Source organism: Microtus pennsylvanicus, chromosome 12, assembly GCF_037038515.1.
Source record: "Microtus pennsylvanicus isolate mMicPen1 chromosome 12, mMicPen1.hap1, whole genome shotgun sequence".
NCBI lineage: Eukaryota > Metazoa > Chordata > Mammalia > Rodentia > Cricetidae > Microtus > Microtus pennsylvanicus.
This window is the reverse complement of record NC_134590.1, coordinates 63,613,889-63,628,125: the sequence shown is the minus strand read 5'-3', so window position 1 is coordinate 63,628,125 and position 14,237 is coordinate 63,613,889. Positions and strand designations below refer to the sequence as shown.

The 14,237-nt window shown below is 48.4% G+C and overlaps 1 protein-coding gene across 1 annotated transcript in view; it reads left to right on the top strand.

Annotated features, from left to right (window-relative positions):
- The window catches only part of Uvssa (UV stimulated scaffold protein A), a 38,949-nt gene extending 25,154 nt beyond the window's left edge, over positions 1 to 13,795 (top strand). Inside the window, exons 9-14 of the mRNA XM_075943983.1 lie at positions 4,299 to 4,470; positions 4,934 to 5,056; positions 5,993 to 6,176; positions 6,644 to 6,755; positions 9,014 to 9,188; positions 9,909 to 13,795. Coding sequence (XP_075800098.1) covers positions 4,299 to 4,470; positions 4,934 to 5,056; positions 5,993 to 6,176; positions 6,644 to 6,755; positions 9,014 to 9,188; positions 9,909 to 10,002 — 860 coding nt within the window. The 3' untranslated portion in view covers positions 10,003 to 13,795. The remainder of the gene's footprint in view (positions 1 to 4,298; positions 4,471 to 4,933; positions 5,057 to 5,992; positions 6,177 to 6,643; positions 6,756 to 9,013; positions 9,189 to 9,908) is intronic.
- The last annotated feature ends 442 nt before the right edge of the window (positions 13,796 to 14,237 follow it).

Genomic DNA, 14,237 nt, shown 5'->3' with positions numbered 1-14,237 from the left:
ACCCTGCTCTAACACGCTTACCCATCTTCTTAATGGTTTAAAACAACAAATCAATGAAAAATATATTTCATTCTTGTAACTCTTAGGAATTCTCATATTGATCTTTCAGCTGCGATTGTATCTATCTAAATGCCACATTGTTCACTTACCAGCCTTGCCTCCCTGCTGTGTATGTATGTATGTATGCGGGGCTGGGCTAACTGCTGCCTTCCATATGGCCGGGAACATTGTGATGGGAAACGCTGAAGGTCGCATGGAAGTGTTTGCTACCCAAACCTTGGACGCTGTTTTTAAGGACGGAGCAGAGAAGGGGCTGCCTGGTGTCTTCTGACACACGGTGTGCCCAAATCTTAGGACCGCAGAGCTTCAGAGCCTGGAGGTAGCTGACTATGACTCCGCTACCTGCTCAGAGTGACCCTGACCAATTCTCTGTTCCCTACCCATGAGATAGGAGATAAGAGATGGGAGCCCTTACCTGTGCATAGCTATTCCAGAGCAGAGACAACAGATGTTTCTATGAAGGGCCACCGAGGAAATATTTTGGCTTTCTGGACTGCGTCAGGTCCCTGTTTAGTTGCATTCCAGATGGCCATAGCTAGGACCAGTAAACTCTGTCATTAAAACAGGCAGTGAGGCTGATTTGGCTGTTGCCTCCAGGGCCCCAGGAAGCCCTGAGGAGCAGCTGGTTGTTTCTGTGCCATGTCAGGCTGACCTCTGCTGCGGCGAGCCCATGATGAGTCCAGAACTCTGGTGGCTTAGTGCTGTGACCCCCTCAGAGCTGTAGACTTTGACTTCCCAAGGACCTCAGGTATAGTGTGTTGGTCTGCCTTAATGGATGTCTCTTTGTGTGCTTAGACTTCATTTGGTCTGGTTTTGGAAACAGTGTCTTACATTGAGTTCAAGCTGCCTTCAGCTGAAATCCTCCTCCCCAGGCCCTGCAATCATCTACCTGTATCGTATTCCCCAAAACACTCATTCACCTTGAATCTAGAAATTAATGAACAGACTTAGCATTTCTTAATGAATTTTTTCCTGATTTAGATCCAGATTGGCCTTGGCTTTGAGATTCTCCTACCTCAGTGCCCCAAGTTCTGGATGACAAGTGAGGCCCAGCTTATACTTTGGCTATTAGGTACAGCTCCATTTATCAGACCTTCGAGTATTTTTTCTTTTATTCTATTTTTTAAACTTCAAATCTACTTTCCTGATATTAACCCGTTTTCTCAGCTGTCTTTTGATTGTTTATTAGCTTTTCCTTTTGACCTTGCGGTAGCTATGTATTAACTGCACACGTTTGATATGCCAGTCTGTGTGCTCATAGCTGTATTAGTTCACTTGACGGGCGCTCCTCAGTGTGCTCAGAACTGAGCACCTTTCTGGCTTTGCTGCTGCGGTTACTGTTTGTCTTTTCTCTTCTTAAAAAATGTATCTCTGTACCCTTCTGATAGCTATCTCTAATTTTACGATTCACGTATTTTTATCACTCATTGCTTCCATTTATGGATCTGGGGAGAGAACCCAGGGCTGTACACATGTTAGGCATGCTTTCTACCACCAGGCAGCCCTTAGCCCCTCACTCACTAATTTTTTTATGGTTTCTCTCCTCTCCTCTGCATAAGTCAGGTGATCAAGGACTGTCTTATCCTACCTCCTGGAACCCTGGTACCCACTGAGTTAGTGTTCTGATGTCAAAAGGCATTTGCTTATCATTATCTTGTCTTGCACCTGTGATTTAAATTTCTTTTCCTGGTGGACCACTTATGCTAAGGGTGTTCTTTTTTTTTTTGATTTTCGAGACAGGGTTTCTCCGTAGCTTTTGGTTCCTGTCCTGGAACTAGCTCTTATAGACCAGGCTGGCCTCAAACTCACAGAGATCCGCCTGCCTCTGCCTCCCAAGTGCTGGGATTAAAGGCGTGCACCACCACCGCCCTGGCCTAAGGGTGTTCTTAAAGAATCTGCAAGTGGTGGCCTTGTAAGGCTTTGGGTCCACGAGACCCCCTTCCTGCACCTGTGGGGGGCTTGACAGCTCAGGCTAATCAACTGTAAGCTCGCTCTTTCTCCTACGTACTTTTTTACTTTTTTGTCTTTTGTGGTACTGAGTATGGGACCCAGAGCCTCACACATACTAGGTACATGCTCTGCCACAACACTGTATCCCCAGCTCTTCCCTGCACTCTTCAAGGTGACCTTGCAAGGCCTTAAACCTGCTGCTGCAGTCGAAAGTGCTGCTTCCAATGGAATTTTCAGCTCACCTTTTTCTTTGTTGTCTTTAATGTTCTCTAACTTCCTCTTTCAGCCATAGTTGCCCCTTTGCTTCCTCTGGCAGGCAGTACATCCCTTAATTTCAAAAAAAACTTGCTCATTTCTTCAACTATTTCCCATGCTCCAATTATTATTTCCTCTGGAATTCCAGAAACCTGTATATTTGCCCTTCCCACCTCCGAGCTGTGCAAATTTCCTCATGCACACCACCAATGTCCTTCTGCCCTTCAGGCACACAAGTAGTTATTTTTCTGCTGCATTTCCTGCTCCTCATCCTTTATAAAAAATTGTATTTTATGTGTATGGGTTTTTGCCAGCCTGTATGTTTGTGTTCCATGTGTGTATCTAGTGCCTGAGGAGGCCATAAGAAGGTATCAGGGCCCTGGCACTGGAATCAGGCAGTTGTAAGCTGTCATGAGGTGCTGGAGATTGAAGCTGGGTCCTCTGAAAGAACAGCCAGTGCTCAGCGCTGAGCCAGCTCCCCAGCCCCCTGCTCCTCATCTTTGATGAAAGATGTTTTCAACATCTTTCTTTTCTGACTGCTGCATGGTGCTTTGCTGGCTACAGTCCTCCACATCTCAGCCTCGTCTAAAACATGGCGCATCACCTGTTCTCTCTCTTTGGGGGCAGAGTGTTTAGAAGCCTGAGGTTTTTTTTTTTTTTTTTTTTTTTTTTTTGCCAGTGCAGATCTCACTGGTAGCAGGGCTGGTATCCAGCTGAGGTTGCTCCCGCAGTGAATGTGAGGAGTGGAGGTAACAAGTGGGTAGTGCCTCTGGAGTCCCACTTCAGTCTGTGCTCTGGGACCAGCAAGGGTCAGAGTTCACCCCACGTGCAACCTCCTGAGAGCCAGACCCGAGAGTGGGCAGGAAGGGGAGTAAAGTGGCAGGATCCGGCCACTGGAGATGTGAGAGTAGATACTGAGCTGTGGTGGGTACCGGCTGCCACATCCTGTAGAAATCCTGGTGTCGGGTGTCAGCATCATGACCTCCTCTAGCTTAGTAGTAGGCAGGTATCCCAGGGTGACATCCTGTAGTCAGGGACATCTGCCCCGCAGCACAGAAAAGGTGCTGCAGTCACAGAACGCAGGCCCGACTATAGCTATCCCTGTGGCTTTTCACGTTTAGGGCAGAAGATGGGAACAACCTTGGGTGTTTCTTCTGAGGACAGGACAGGGGAGAAGATGTACCACTAAGTCTCAGCATAAATTGTAGAGTCACCCTCATACAGAGGCTAGTTTCCTCTCTTCCTTGCTCACTGAAGGGGGGGTCCGGTATTGGGGGAAGGGAACTGTGTGTTCACACTATAGTTAGATAGTCTTTTTATAGCATGGCAGGTTTCGTATGTCTTAGTTAGGGTTTCTGTTGCTGCAACGAAACACAAGTTGCGGGCCAGTTTATTTGACTTGCACTTCCACATTGCTGCTCGTCACTGAAGGAAGTCGGGACAGGAGCTCAAGCAGCACAGGATCCTGGAGGCAGGAGCTGATGCAGAGGCCATGGAGGAGTCCTGCTTATTGACTTGTTCACCGTGGCTTGCCTGGCCTGCTTTCTTAAAGAACCAAGGACCACTGGCCCAGGGATGGCACTACCCACCATAGGCTGCAACCTCCCACATTGATCACTAATTGAGAAAATGCCTACAGCTGGATCTCATGGAGGCATTTCCCCAACTGAGGCTCCTCTCTGATTACTCTAGCTTGTGTCAAGTTGACGCACAAAACCAGCCAGTACAAAGTCCATCCTCTTAGTGTGCAAAACTGTGGGCAGAGGTGACAATGTTGTCAGTCTGTGCTGTGAACAACTCTGAGGAGGCTTCTTGTGACAGTCCTTGTAGGCTAGGGCTGTCTGGGTCATTGCCCTGGGTCCCCTGCACAAGAGTGTGGTCTCTATCTAAGAAGCTGAGGTGACAGGCATGTTTTGTGCTGTTGAGGAGTGAATGTGTCTTGTGTCTGTGCATCTGAGGCCTGGCCACATGGTGCTTCCCCAGTTTGCCCCGGGTTGGAGAGTGATGTCGAAAGTGGACACGTGTCATTCCAGGGCTGGAGCCGGGGGCCCCACTGAAGGCTCTAGAGAAGGGCACAGCTGTGTGCAGCTTACAGGAGAGGACAAGGATGAGAAAGGAAGAGGAGGCATCAGACCCCACCTCTGCAGCTGCCCAGCTGTTGCGGCTCCAGGAATGCTTGCCATCCACCTCATCCTCCTCTGCCGGGTAATTCTAGATGTCCCGTGTTGCTGGGCCCACTGCCTAATACTGCCACCACCCGTTTGGAGCGCTGACTAGCCTGCACAGGCTGCCCAAGAAACTCCCCCACCAGCCTGCTTTGAGAGGTAGTCTGGTGCATGTAACCCTAGACAAGTAGCACCTGTTGACTGGGGCCTGCTGCTCAGCTGGGCCTGCAGCAGCCCTCTAGAGGTCCTGCAGCCAGGCCCCATTCTTGAAGGAAATGCCAGGTGACCCTCCCCCACCCCCAGGTAGGTTCACATCACAGACCAGAGCCAGTGCTCAGTAGGGCCAGGTTGTTTGCTGGACCTCAGCAGCCACTCTGAAAGCTCAGGCACCACACAGTTTCTTCATGCTTACCCCAGGCCTCTGGGCTACATTGGAGTGTGGGAGGGAAAGGCAAGTGGCCACACAAGGAATGGGTAGCCCACATGTGCTGATCTGTTTCCAGGGTACCTCTGGGGCCAGAGGAAGCCCAGAAGCAGGCAGAGCGGGCCCGAGCACCCATTGTACCCTTTGGAGTGGACCTGTGTTACTGGGGCCAGGAGAAGCTAACGGCTGGAAAGATCCTTAAGTGAGTCTAACACATCTATCTATATCTGGTTCCCAGGTCTCAGAGCATGGCATGGCCTTGTATATCTGTTCTCTGGCTCTTAGGGCACTGGTACTTGAGCCTTGCTATTGCTTCTTCACAAGATACCCATGAAGTTCATCCATTACTCAGTGTGAGGGACTAGAGGGGACCCTCTCTGGCCATCGCAGCTCTTCCTCAAGCTGCAGAAAGCTAATGAGCACGTTACTCTTCTGCCCGCCATTTGCCCCACCATCTCTGAACAATCAACAGAGGTGCCAGCTCTTGGGACAGCTGGCATCCATGTGCAGAGCCCATAGAATCCTGCCATGTGTTAGGTAGGGGGCCGAGTGACAAAGCCAACCCCATTCTCTGGCATCCAAAGAAAAGTGGCTTTAACAAGGTTTGGTGATGGACTGGGGCTGTAGTTCAGTGGTAGAGTGCTTGCCTAGCATGCATGAGACCTTAGGTTCAATCCCTAGCACTGCTGGGGGAATGGGCAGGGAAATGAAGATTTGATGATAGCAAGAGAGCTCCATCTTTGGGTCCCTTAGCACTGCATCAAGACTGGGCATGAATTTATACAAGCTTCTTCCTCTGGTGCCATGTCAGTGTCAGAGCCCACTCAGTGGCAAAGAGACCTTTGTCATGGATTCATGTTACCCTCAAAGCCATGGCCTGAGGGCCCTGGAGCTGCTGCCCTGCTTTGCGAGGAGAATCTAAGCTCAGGCTAGTGGTTATACCCACCATGTTTGGCTGGTTCATAAACAACAGTATTTGAACCCAGTTGGAGTGATCATGTTCTCTAGTCCACAAAGGCCTCAAGGCCACCAGGGCCTAGTGCTCTCCCCAATACAGTTGGGGTGCATTGGGATTGGGCCAGATGCCCTCTTCTGGGTTCAGAGTAGCCACTTTGAGGGGTTTTGGTGCACCTTGCAGATCTGACTCTCAACACCGCTTCTGGAAACCCAGCGAGGTAGAGGAGGAGGTGGACAGTGCCCATGTTTCCGAGATGCTGCATAGCCGACACATTACCTTTGCAGGGAAGTTTGAGCCTGTGCAGCACCAGTGCCGGGCCCTGAAGCCTAATGGCAGGCTCTGTGAGCGCCAGGATCGGCTAAAGGTAAGGCTGGTGGGCAAGGCTATCGGCATGAAGCTATAGCTACCCATGGAGAGGCCGGGCCACCACTAGTGGCCTGGGGAAGTGCTTGTCCTCTCTGCCTCCATTTTAGACCAGGGATCCTTGTGAGCCCTGAGGAGCCCTGTATAAGAGGCCTCATAAGCAGTGTCATCATTGCTTAGCCACTGGCCATCAGAGAATCCTGCCTGGGGTTCTCTGCCCTGGGCCCTGATACTGACTTCTGAGAGACTACTAGAACAGTCAGACTGCTGCTCTGCGTCTAGAACCCTGTGCAGGCTGTCCTGAGTTTGGAGAAGGTAGAATGGAGAGACAGACCCGAGTTCTCAAACTCCTGCTGCTGCCGCTCCCCAGAGCTCCCCCTCACGATTACAGGGTTCGACTGAGCCACTGTCCCCTAAAGCTATTTGTGCTACCTCCTGGCCATCAACTGCTTTGTGCTTGTTATATAGTGCCCATTCCATGGGAAGATCATCCCCAGAGATGACAAGGGGCAGCCCCTCAACCCAGAGGACAGAGCCCGTGAACAAAGGCAGCGGTTTCAGCAGCAGCAGGCACATCCAGGTAGGAATGCATGTGGGAGCACGAGACGGGCTGCAGACACAGCCAACTTTGCTTGCCAAGTTGCCAATTCCATTTGGAGCTGAGAAGCAGGTGAGGGGCTCCATGGGCAAGGCTGGGTACACATGGCGTGAGGTATTTGTCTTCAAGGCTCACAACAGGAATGTGGATACTCCTGACTCCATCCACCACCTTACCAACATCTGCACAGTGGGACTGAACCCAGAGTCCTGGATGTGCTAGACAAGCACTCTACCACTAAGCTACAGCCCCCAGGCTCTGGTTCTTGTTCCTGCTTCCTGAGCAGATGAAGGAATTGCAGCAGTCTCTCTCCCCTGAGATGGTCACCTAGAGTCTATGTGGTCTCTCTGCTGCCTCTGACTTGCCCTGCTCAGCTCCACCTCACCTCACTATCTACATGGGTGGTCAAAGTCAGACAGTGTTTAAACGTACTTAGAGGCTGTGGCCAGCCATGGAAGACCCTTCTGTGTGGGGATATGTCTACAGGCCCTTCATGGCTTCTTGCCCTGTGGTCCTGAGACACAAATTCCTGTTTCATCCTGTGCCTAGAAACATGTCTGGGTTGTGTAGCAGTGGGGAGGGCCTGACCTGTTCATCTGCGGGAGAAACCTTCCCTGGTGGCTCACACTCAGGAGCAAATTAAGTGCCTATTTTTGTGTCAACCCTGAAGAGTATCTAGTTTTCCAGCCCTCGGTGGCTTGTTAACAAACAGGTATCAGGCCACGGGCCAAGCCCGGTGCTGGCCAGTCAGATGTGAAATAGCATCTCTTTACTAACTGCAGTATTGATCCCGCCTCCCTCGCACACGGGGCAATTTTCTTTTCCCTGGTGCTAACCTCAGTGACAATGCACGCGGTGCTCCGGGGCCCTTGAGCGCCCAGGAAGGCCGCACAGCCCAGCGTCTATTGATTTTCTTCAAAGGCTTTTAAATTGCTCCTTCATTTTCCTGAGGTGCTCATTCCATCTCCACTGGATGCCGGCATTTTTTCGTTGTGTTTAAACAATTGCTCCATTCACCAGGTTCCTAAACTGTGACGCCTTCTTATTACTGGGAGATAAACTGTTTAGACAGTTTTCCTTAATCTTGGATTAATCGTCCCTGTATCTGAATCGTGCAGTCCTGAGTTCCTTCACTTCAAAAAAAAATCAGCTTGGAGAGGCCAAGCCATCTCTCTGTCTGGCGTGCTTGCTTCTCACTCAGTGGACGTGCCCTTCTCACAGTCTGGCTTTGCTGCCACCCTGTCCAGGCACTGTTCCCTGTCCACTCTGCCCCAGCTCATGGATCTTTGGCCCTTGGATGCCATTATAGTAAGGAGTGCCAGGCGCTCTTCTGCCTGCTAGGCTCACCCACAGGCCTGGAAGAGTTAGGTTTAATTTGCCTTCACTCTTCACTAGGCTGACTTTTCCAAGCCAGGCTGGAGCAATGTCATGCCTAACAGAGCTTAGGGCAGCCTGTGGAGGTGAGCCAGCAGAGGCTGGACAGGGAACTCCAGAGTCCCGGGCTCTGACTTTCAGAAGGCTGGTGCTTATTTATGTGGCCAACCATCTCAGCAGCCCTGCACGTGAGCAGCCATCTTGCCATGGGTCTGGCCGGGTAGTGATGAGGCTGCTCAGTGGGCTGGATGCTGTTCAATTCCCTTGGCTTTCCATAGACCCTTGTGGCTATAACGGGTGGTGCCCAGCTCACAGGAGGGGTAACTCTGCTCTACACTCTGAGGCCCATAACCACATTTCCTGTGTCCAGAGAACCCGTCTCTAGCCTGCCGTTCCCCTCAACTCTGGATACCCTTGCCTCACAGGCCCAGTAGCCAGCAGATATGGCTGAAAGCATTACAGTTGGCCTGGCTGGCCATGGCCCAGCCTGCAGGTGGGAAGAAGCCTGTAGACACTCTGACTCCATGGCCAGTGGCCTTGAGTACTGTCCTGCTGAGTGGTCGTGAATGCCAGGAGTAGTGGCCATTGGTGCTGGGCCTGCCTGGATCCTTCCAGCCTGTTCAAGTTGTGGGAAACCTCGGGATACTTGGGGACTAAGTAACAGAAGCAGGGCAGTAGGAATAAGAAAAGAGATTTCCCTGTGTGGCTCTTATTCCCAAGGTAGCCATGTCACTCAGCACAGACCCTCTTAGACTATGTACCAGGGCATGCAGCAGGCAGGCTCCAGCCCTCCATCAGGAAGAAACCCACAAGGGTCAGCCCTGGCTGGTGCCAGACACCTTTTGAAACCCTCAAGTTTTGTGCAGGTTGGCAGGATCCTGAGTTTATGAAGGATGTGGAGGCAGCCACAGGAGTGGACCTCGGCTCGTCCAAGTATAGCAAGAAGGGCAAAGGGAAAAAGAAGAAGCACCCCAACCTCACTGACCTGCGAGAGCGTGCCAACACCAGCCGGGCCCGCCTGGAAAAGAAGGTCTTTGCCAAGTAAGAACTTGTCACTGGCCCAAGGCCTCGGGCTTTGGTCTAGGATATGTTGGGGGAGAGCCACCTGAGTTAGTGATTGTATTAGTCATGGTGATAACCAGAATTCGCCATCACAGTGACCTCCAGCCCTGCAAAGAGCTGGTTGGTTATAGAGCTGCAGCTGGTGCCTTGAGTATTCTTCCTAGGAGTCCATAGCCACCTCTCTGAAAGTAGAGCTGGTGGCAGCCAAATGGTCCTAAAAGGCCAGATACTGGCTTTGCTGTTTCCTGGGTTAGTACCATGCTCAAAAGAGGGTAACTCTGCTCTGCACTCTGATGTTACAGGAGTGACCTCAGGGAAGATAAACACAGAGTCCCACACTGCTGGGTTTAGATACTTTATCACAGGACTAGTCAGTAAGCTCTTGTTTTGCCTTGGGTGGGGTGGAGGCTGGGCCACATGGGCTTCCTGCTTTCTCCTTTTTCTCCTTCTGCTGAGTTCTCTACCTCTGGGCTCAGCCCATGTTCACCATGCCTTCCTCCTGAGGTCAGCCTGGGGTTAGCAAGTGTGCTCTTGCAATTGCCTTCAGGGCTGGGAGACACAGCCAAGGCCCATGGTGGGTTGTAGCTGAGACTGGTGAGCCCCACCTTCCAGACGTCCAATGCCCACTGAAGCGGGTCAACCCAGGACCCCAGGGCCTTGTCACATCCGTAGTCGTCTCTTACTCTGCTCTCTCCACAGGGCAGCCGTGCAGAGAGTAGTTGCTGCCATGAACCAGATGGACCAGAAGAAACACGAGAAGTTTGCGAACCAGTTTAATTATGCACTGAATTGAAGGGTGTGGGGGATGTGCTGTGGTCCCCTTTGGCCTTCAGCTTACTAGGATAGGTGAATAGGGTTAGGTCTGGGTAAATCAGAATTTGTCTTCTGTGAGTGTAAGTAACAATGGAAAATGATACATTAGGGTGCTCTACAGGAGGCCAGGGAATGTAGCTTAGTGGTAAGGCCAGAGTATGGGTCCAACAATTTTAACCATGCATATGGCACCACACCTATAATCCCAGCACTTGGGGACATAAACAGGACTGTGAGTTCTAGGCCAGTATGGATTAGAAAGCCTGCTTGAAAAGCAGCAAAAAGCTGTATGAGGTGATGTACACCTGTCATCCTAGCACTTCGGAGGCAGAGCAGAGAATCAACACAAGGTTAAAAACTAGCCGAGTATACGTAGTCAGTTACAGGCCTGGAGATTTCATAAGGAGGGTATGTTTCTGGGGGCGGGGAGCCCCTCAGCAGAGCCTACAGAATTGGAGTTCAGGGGTCAAGGCAGGTACCCCGTCTGGTTGCAGGTCAGGCCTTGGGCATAAGTGTGTCTCCATTAGGGCTATGTACTTATGATAGCTTTAGAAACCTTCTCTTTCATGCACACACTGTTTAATACAGATGCACAGGCAGCTGGAGAGATGGCTCAGAGGTTAAGAGCACTGCCTGCTCTTCCAAAAGACCAGAGTTCGATTCCCAGCAACCACATGGTGGCTTACAACCATCTGTAATGAGGTCTGATGCTCTTGCAGGCATACACACAGACAGAATATATTGTATACATAATAAATAAATAAAAAAAGAAAAAGAAAAATACAGATGCACAACTCTTAGCACAGAGCTCTGTGGAATGGCTCTGTTGAACCCTAACTCACATATCAGCTCGCCTAGTACAGACACAGATGTGTAATCAGTGACACTATCTGCTCCCAGAACCTTATCACCCTAGGATGAATTGCCTGCCCACCCCACCCCTGAGCCCCCTTTCTGTTTCAAGATTTGTGTTTTCTAGAATAAGGGGGTCTGTCACCTTTTGTTTCTGCTTTTTGTTTTGTTTTTTTGAGATGTGGTATCTTCATGTAGTTCTGACATTCCTGGAGCTCAGATGTAGACCAGGCTGGCCTCAGACTCACAGGGATCCTCCTACCTCCACCACTTGAGTACTGGGATTAAAGGAGTAAAGCCATGTGCCACCACTCCTGGCTGAGTCCAGCGCCTTTTGTTTCTGGCTTCTTTCCCTTTATTTTAAGGTTCTTCCATGTTGTAATACACACTAATACTTCATGTCCACCAAGCCAGCCTTGCAGAGAATTCTAGAAGTAATGCTTTGGACTGAAGAGAGGAATACGCATAGTTAAGAGACTACAGAAAGAAAATAAGTGAAGCTGTAATTACTGAAATCCAAAATAGGACAAAGAACACAAAAAGCAAAACAACAGTAACCAGCACTTTAAATGATGACTGTAACAGCCTCAGCTCCCCAGCCAAGAGCTGGGTAGTTCACTAGATGAAGAACTCACCTCTGGTGGGCGGTGGTGGCGCACGCCTTTAATCCCAGCACTCGGGAGGCAGAGGCAGGCTACAGAAAAGCCCTGTCTCAAAAAAAAAAAAAAAAAAAAAAAAAAAAAGAGAGAGAGAGAAGAAGAAGAAAAGAAAAAGGAAAAAGAACTCACCTTCAAGTGAAGGTTGGAAAAAGTGCTCTGAACGAATGGGAGCAGCGGCCTTTTTGTTGTTCTAAGACAGCGTCTCACTGTGTGGTCCTGGTCTGCTGTACAAACCAGGTGGACCTTGAACTCAGAGATCTGCCTGCTTCCGCCTTCCAAGTGGTAGAATTAAAGCCATGTGCCATCTTGACAGGTCAGTACTGCTGTTTTAATATCTGACAAAATAACAGTGGTGATGGCACATGCTATTAATCCCAGCACTTGGGAGGCAGAGGTGGATCTCCATGAGTTCAAGGCCAGTCTGGTCTACGTGGTGATTTCCAGGACAGCCAGGGCTACACAAAGAAACCCTGTCTTGAAAAAGATATATATTTCAGACTAAAATTAATCAAAAGAGATTAAGAAGGACACTTCATTCTAATCAAGAAGACAGTTGATCAAGAATACACTACAGTTCTGTATGCACCAAACTCTGGCATACCCAATTTCATAAGAAATATATTATTGAACTTAAAGACACAGATTACTCTTGTTCAGTATTAGTGAGTGATTTCATCACCCCACTTTGTCCAGTAGACAGGTCATCTGGATGAAAAACAGAAACATGAGAATTAATTGATATCATACATCAAATGGAACTAACAGATATGTACAGAAGGTCTCACCCAGACACTAAAGAATATACATTCTACTAAGCAGGCCGTGAACACTTCTCTAAAACAGATGGCATAGGCCAGCAGGTGGTGGTACACGCCTTTAATCCAAGAACTTGGGAGAGAGAGGGAGACAGATTTCTGAGTTCTAGGCCAGCCTGCTCTACAGAGTGAGTTCCAGGAGAGCCAGGTCTACACAGAGAGACCCTGTCTCAACGTCTCCCCGCAAAGAAATGAGAAAAAAACATAAGTGTCTTCCTGATGTAATTCAAAAATTTGGAAAAACAAGAACCCAAATCCAATAGAGAGGAATAAATAATAAAAACAACATAAATTAATGAAATCAAAAGAAAACAATACAAAAATTTAATGATCCTAAAGCTGATTCTTTAACAAGCTATCAGAAAATCCTTGCCCCAACTAACCAAAAGAAGCAAAGATTCAAATGGATAGAGTTAGAGTTGACCAGGGAAACCTCACAACAAACAGCAGTGGAGTTCAGAGGACTGTAAGGGAGCGAGCGCTCCAACCCGCTCTCCATAAGTTAGAGACTCCAGAAGTGGACAGGACACGCATATGGTGCCCGTGTGCAAGCAAAACACCATGCAGACTTTTTTTAAAAAGAATTCTTTTATGTTATGGGTATTTTACCTACATATATGTGTGCACCATGTTTATCCTGGTTCTACAGAGGCTAGAAGAGGGGGTCAGATCCCCTGGAAGTTACAGTTATTAGCTGTTTTGTGGGTGCTGGGAATTGAATCTGAGACCTCTGGAAGAACAGCCAGTGTTCTTAACTGCTGAGTCATCTTGTATCTAGCCTCACATTTTTCCTTCCTTCCTTCCTTCCTTCCTTCCTTCCTTCCTTCCTTCCTTCCTTCCTTCTTTCTTTTTCTTTGGAGCCTGTGACAGAAATCACTTTGTAGACCAGCCTGGCCTTGAACTCACAGAGATCCGCTTGCCTCTGCCTCGCTAGTACTGGGATTAAAGGTGTGCGCCACCACAGCCCGGCCATCATTTTTCTTTTTTAATGTTAGCAATATTAGTGAAAAGTATACCTTATGGTTTTGCTTTTCATTTTTCTAATGACTCATGGCAGTATTTTTGTTTATTGGCCACTTGTATCTGCTCAAATAACTTCTCGTTTTCAGTTGGGTTGTCTTGTAGGAGTTTTTGTAGATATTGTAAACATTGCATCCCTATATAATTTGCGAATATTTTCTCCTTGTCTTTTCACCTTCATGGTGCCCTTTAAAGTTAAGTTCTTAATCTCCTTAAGTTACAGTGTGTGTGTGTGTGTGTGTGTATGTATGTACACGTATGTAAGGAGGTCAGAAGACAGCCTTCAAAAGTCCATTCTCTTCTTACACTATATGGATTCTGGGGAGTGATCAGGTCAGAAGGCTTAACAGCAGGTGCCTTTACTCACTGAACCATCTCACTAGCCCTAAAGTTTTTTATTTTAATAAAGTTTATATAATTTTTGTCATTTGTACCATTGGTATCATTTCTAACATATATGTATATTTTATATATAAACACACACGCATATATACACATATATATGTATATATAACATATATATACATATATATGTTATATATAAATATATATTTATATATAAATATAATATAAATATATAAAAATATATTTATATATATGTTATATATAAATATATACATAAAATATATATATATATTTCAAGTCATTTGAGACAGGGTTTCTCTGAAGCTCTTGTAGACCAGGCTACCTCAAACTCACGGAGATCCACCTGCCTCTGCCTCCCAAGTGCTGGGATTAAAGGCGTGCCTGCCACCACCTGGCATTTTGAGACAGGGTCTTTCTACACAGCCCTGGCTGTACTGGAACTCACTACGTAGACCAGGCTGGCCTCCACCTAGCAGCGCTGCGTTCCTCTGCCTCCCGGGTCC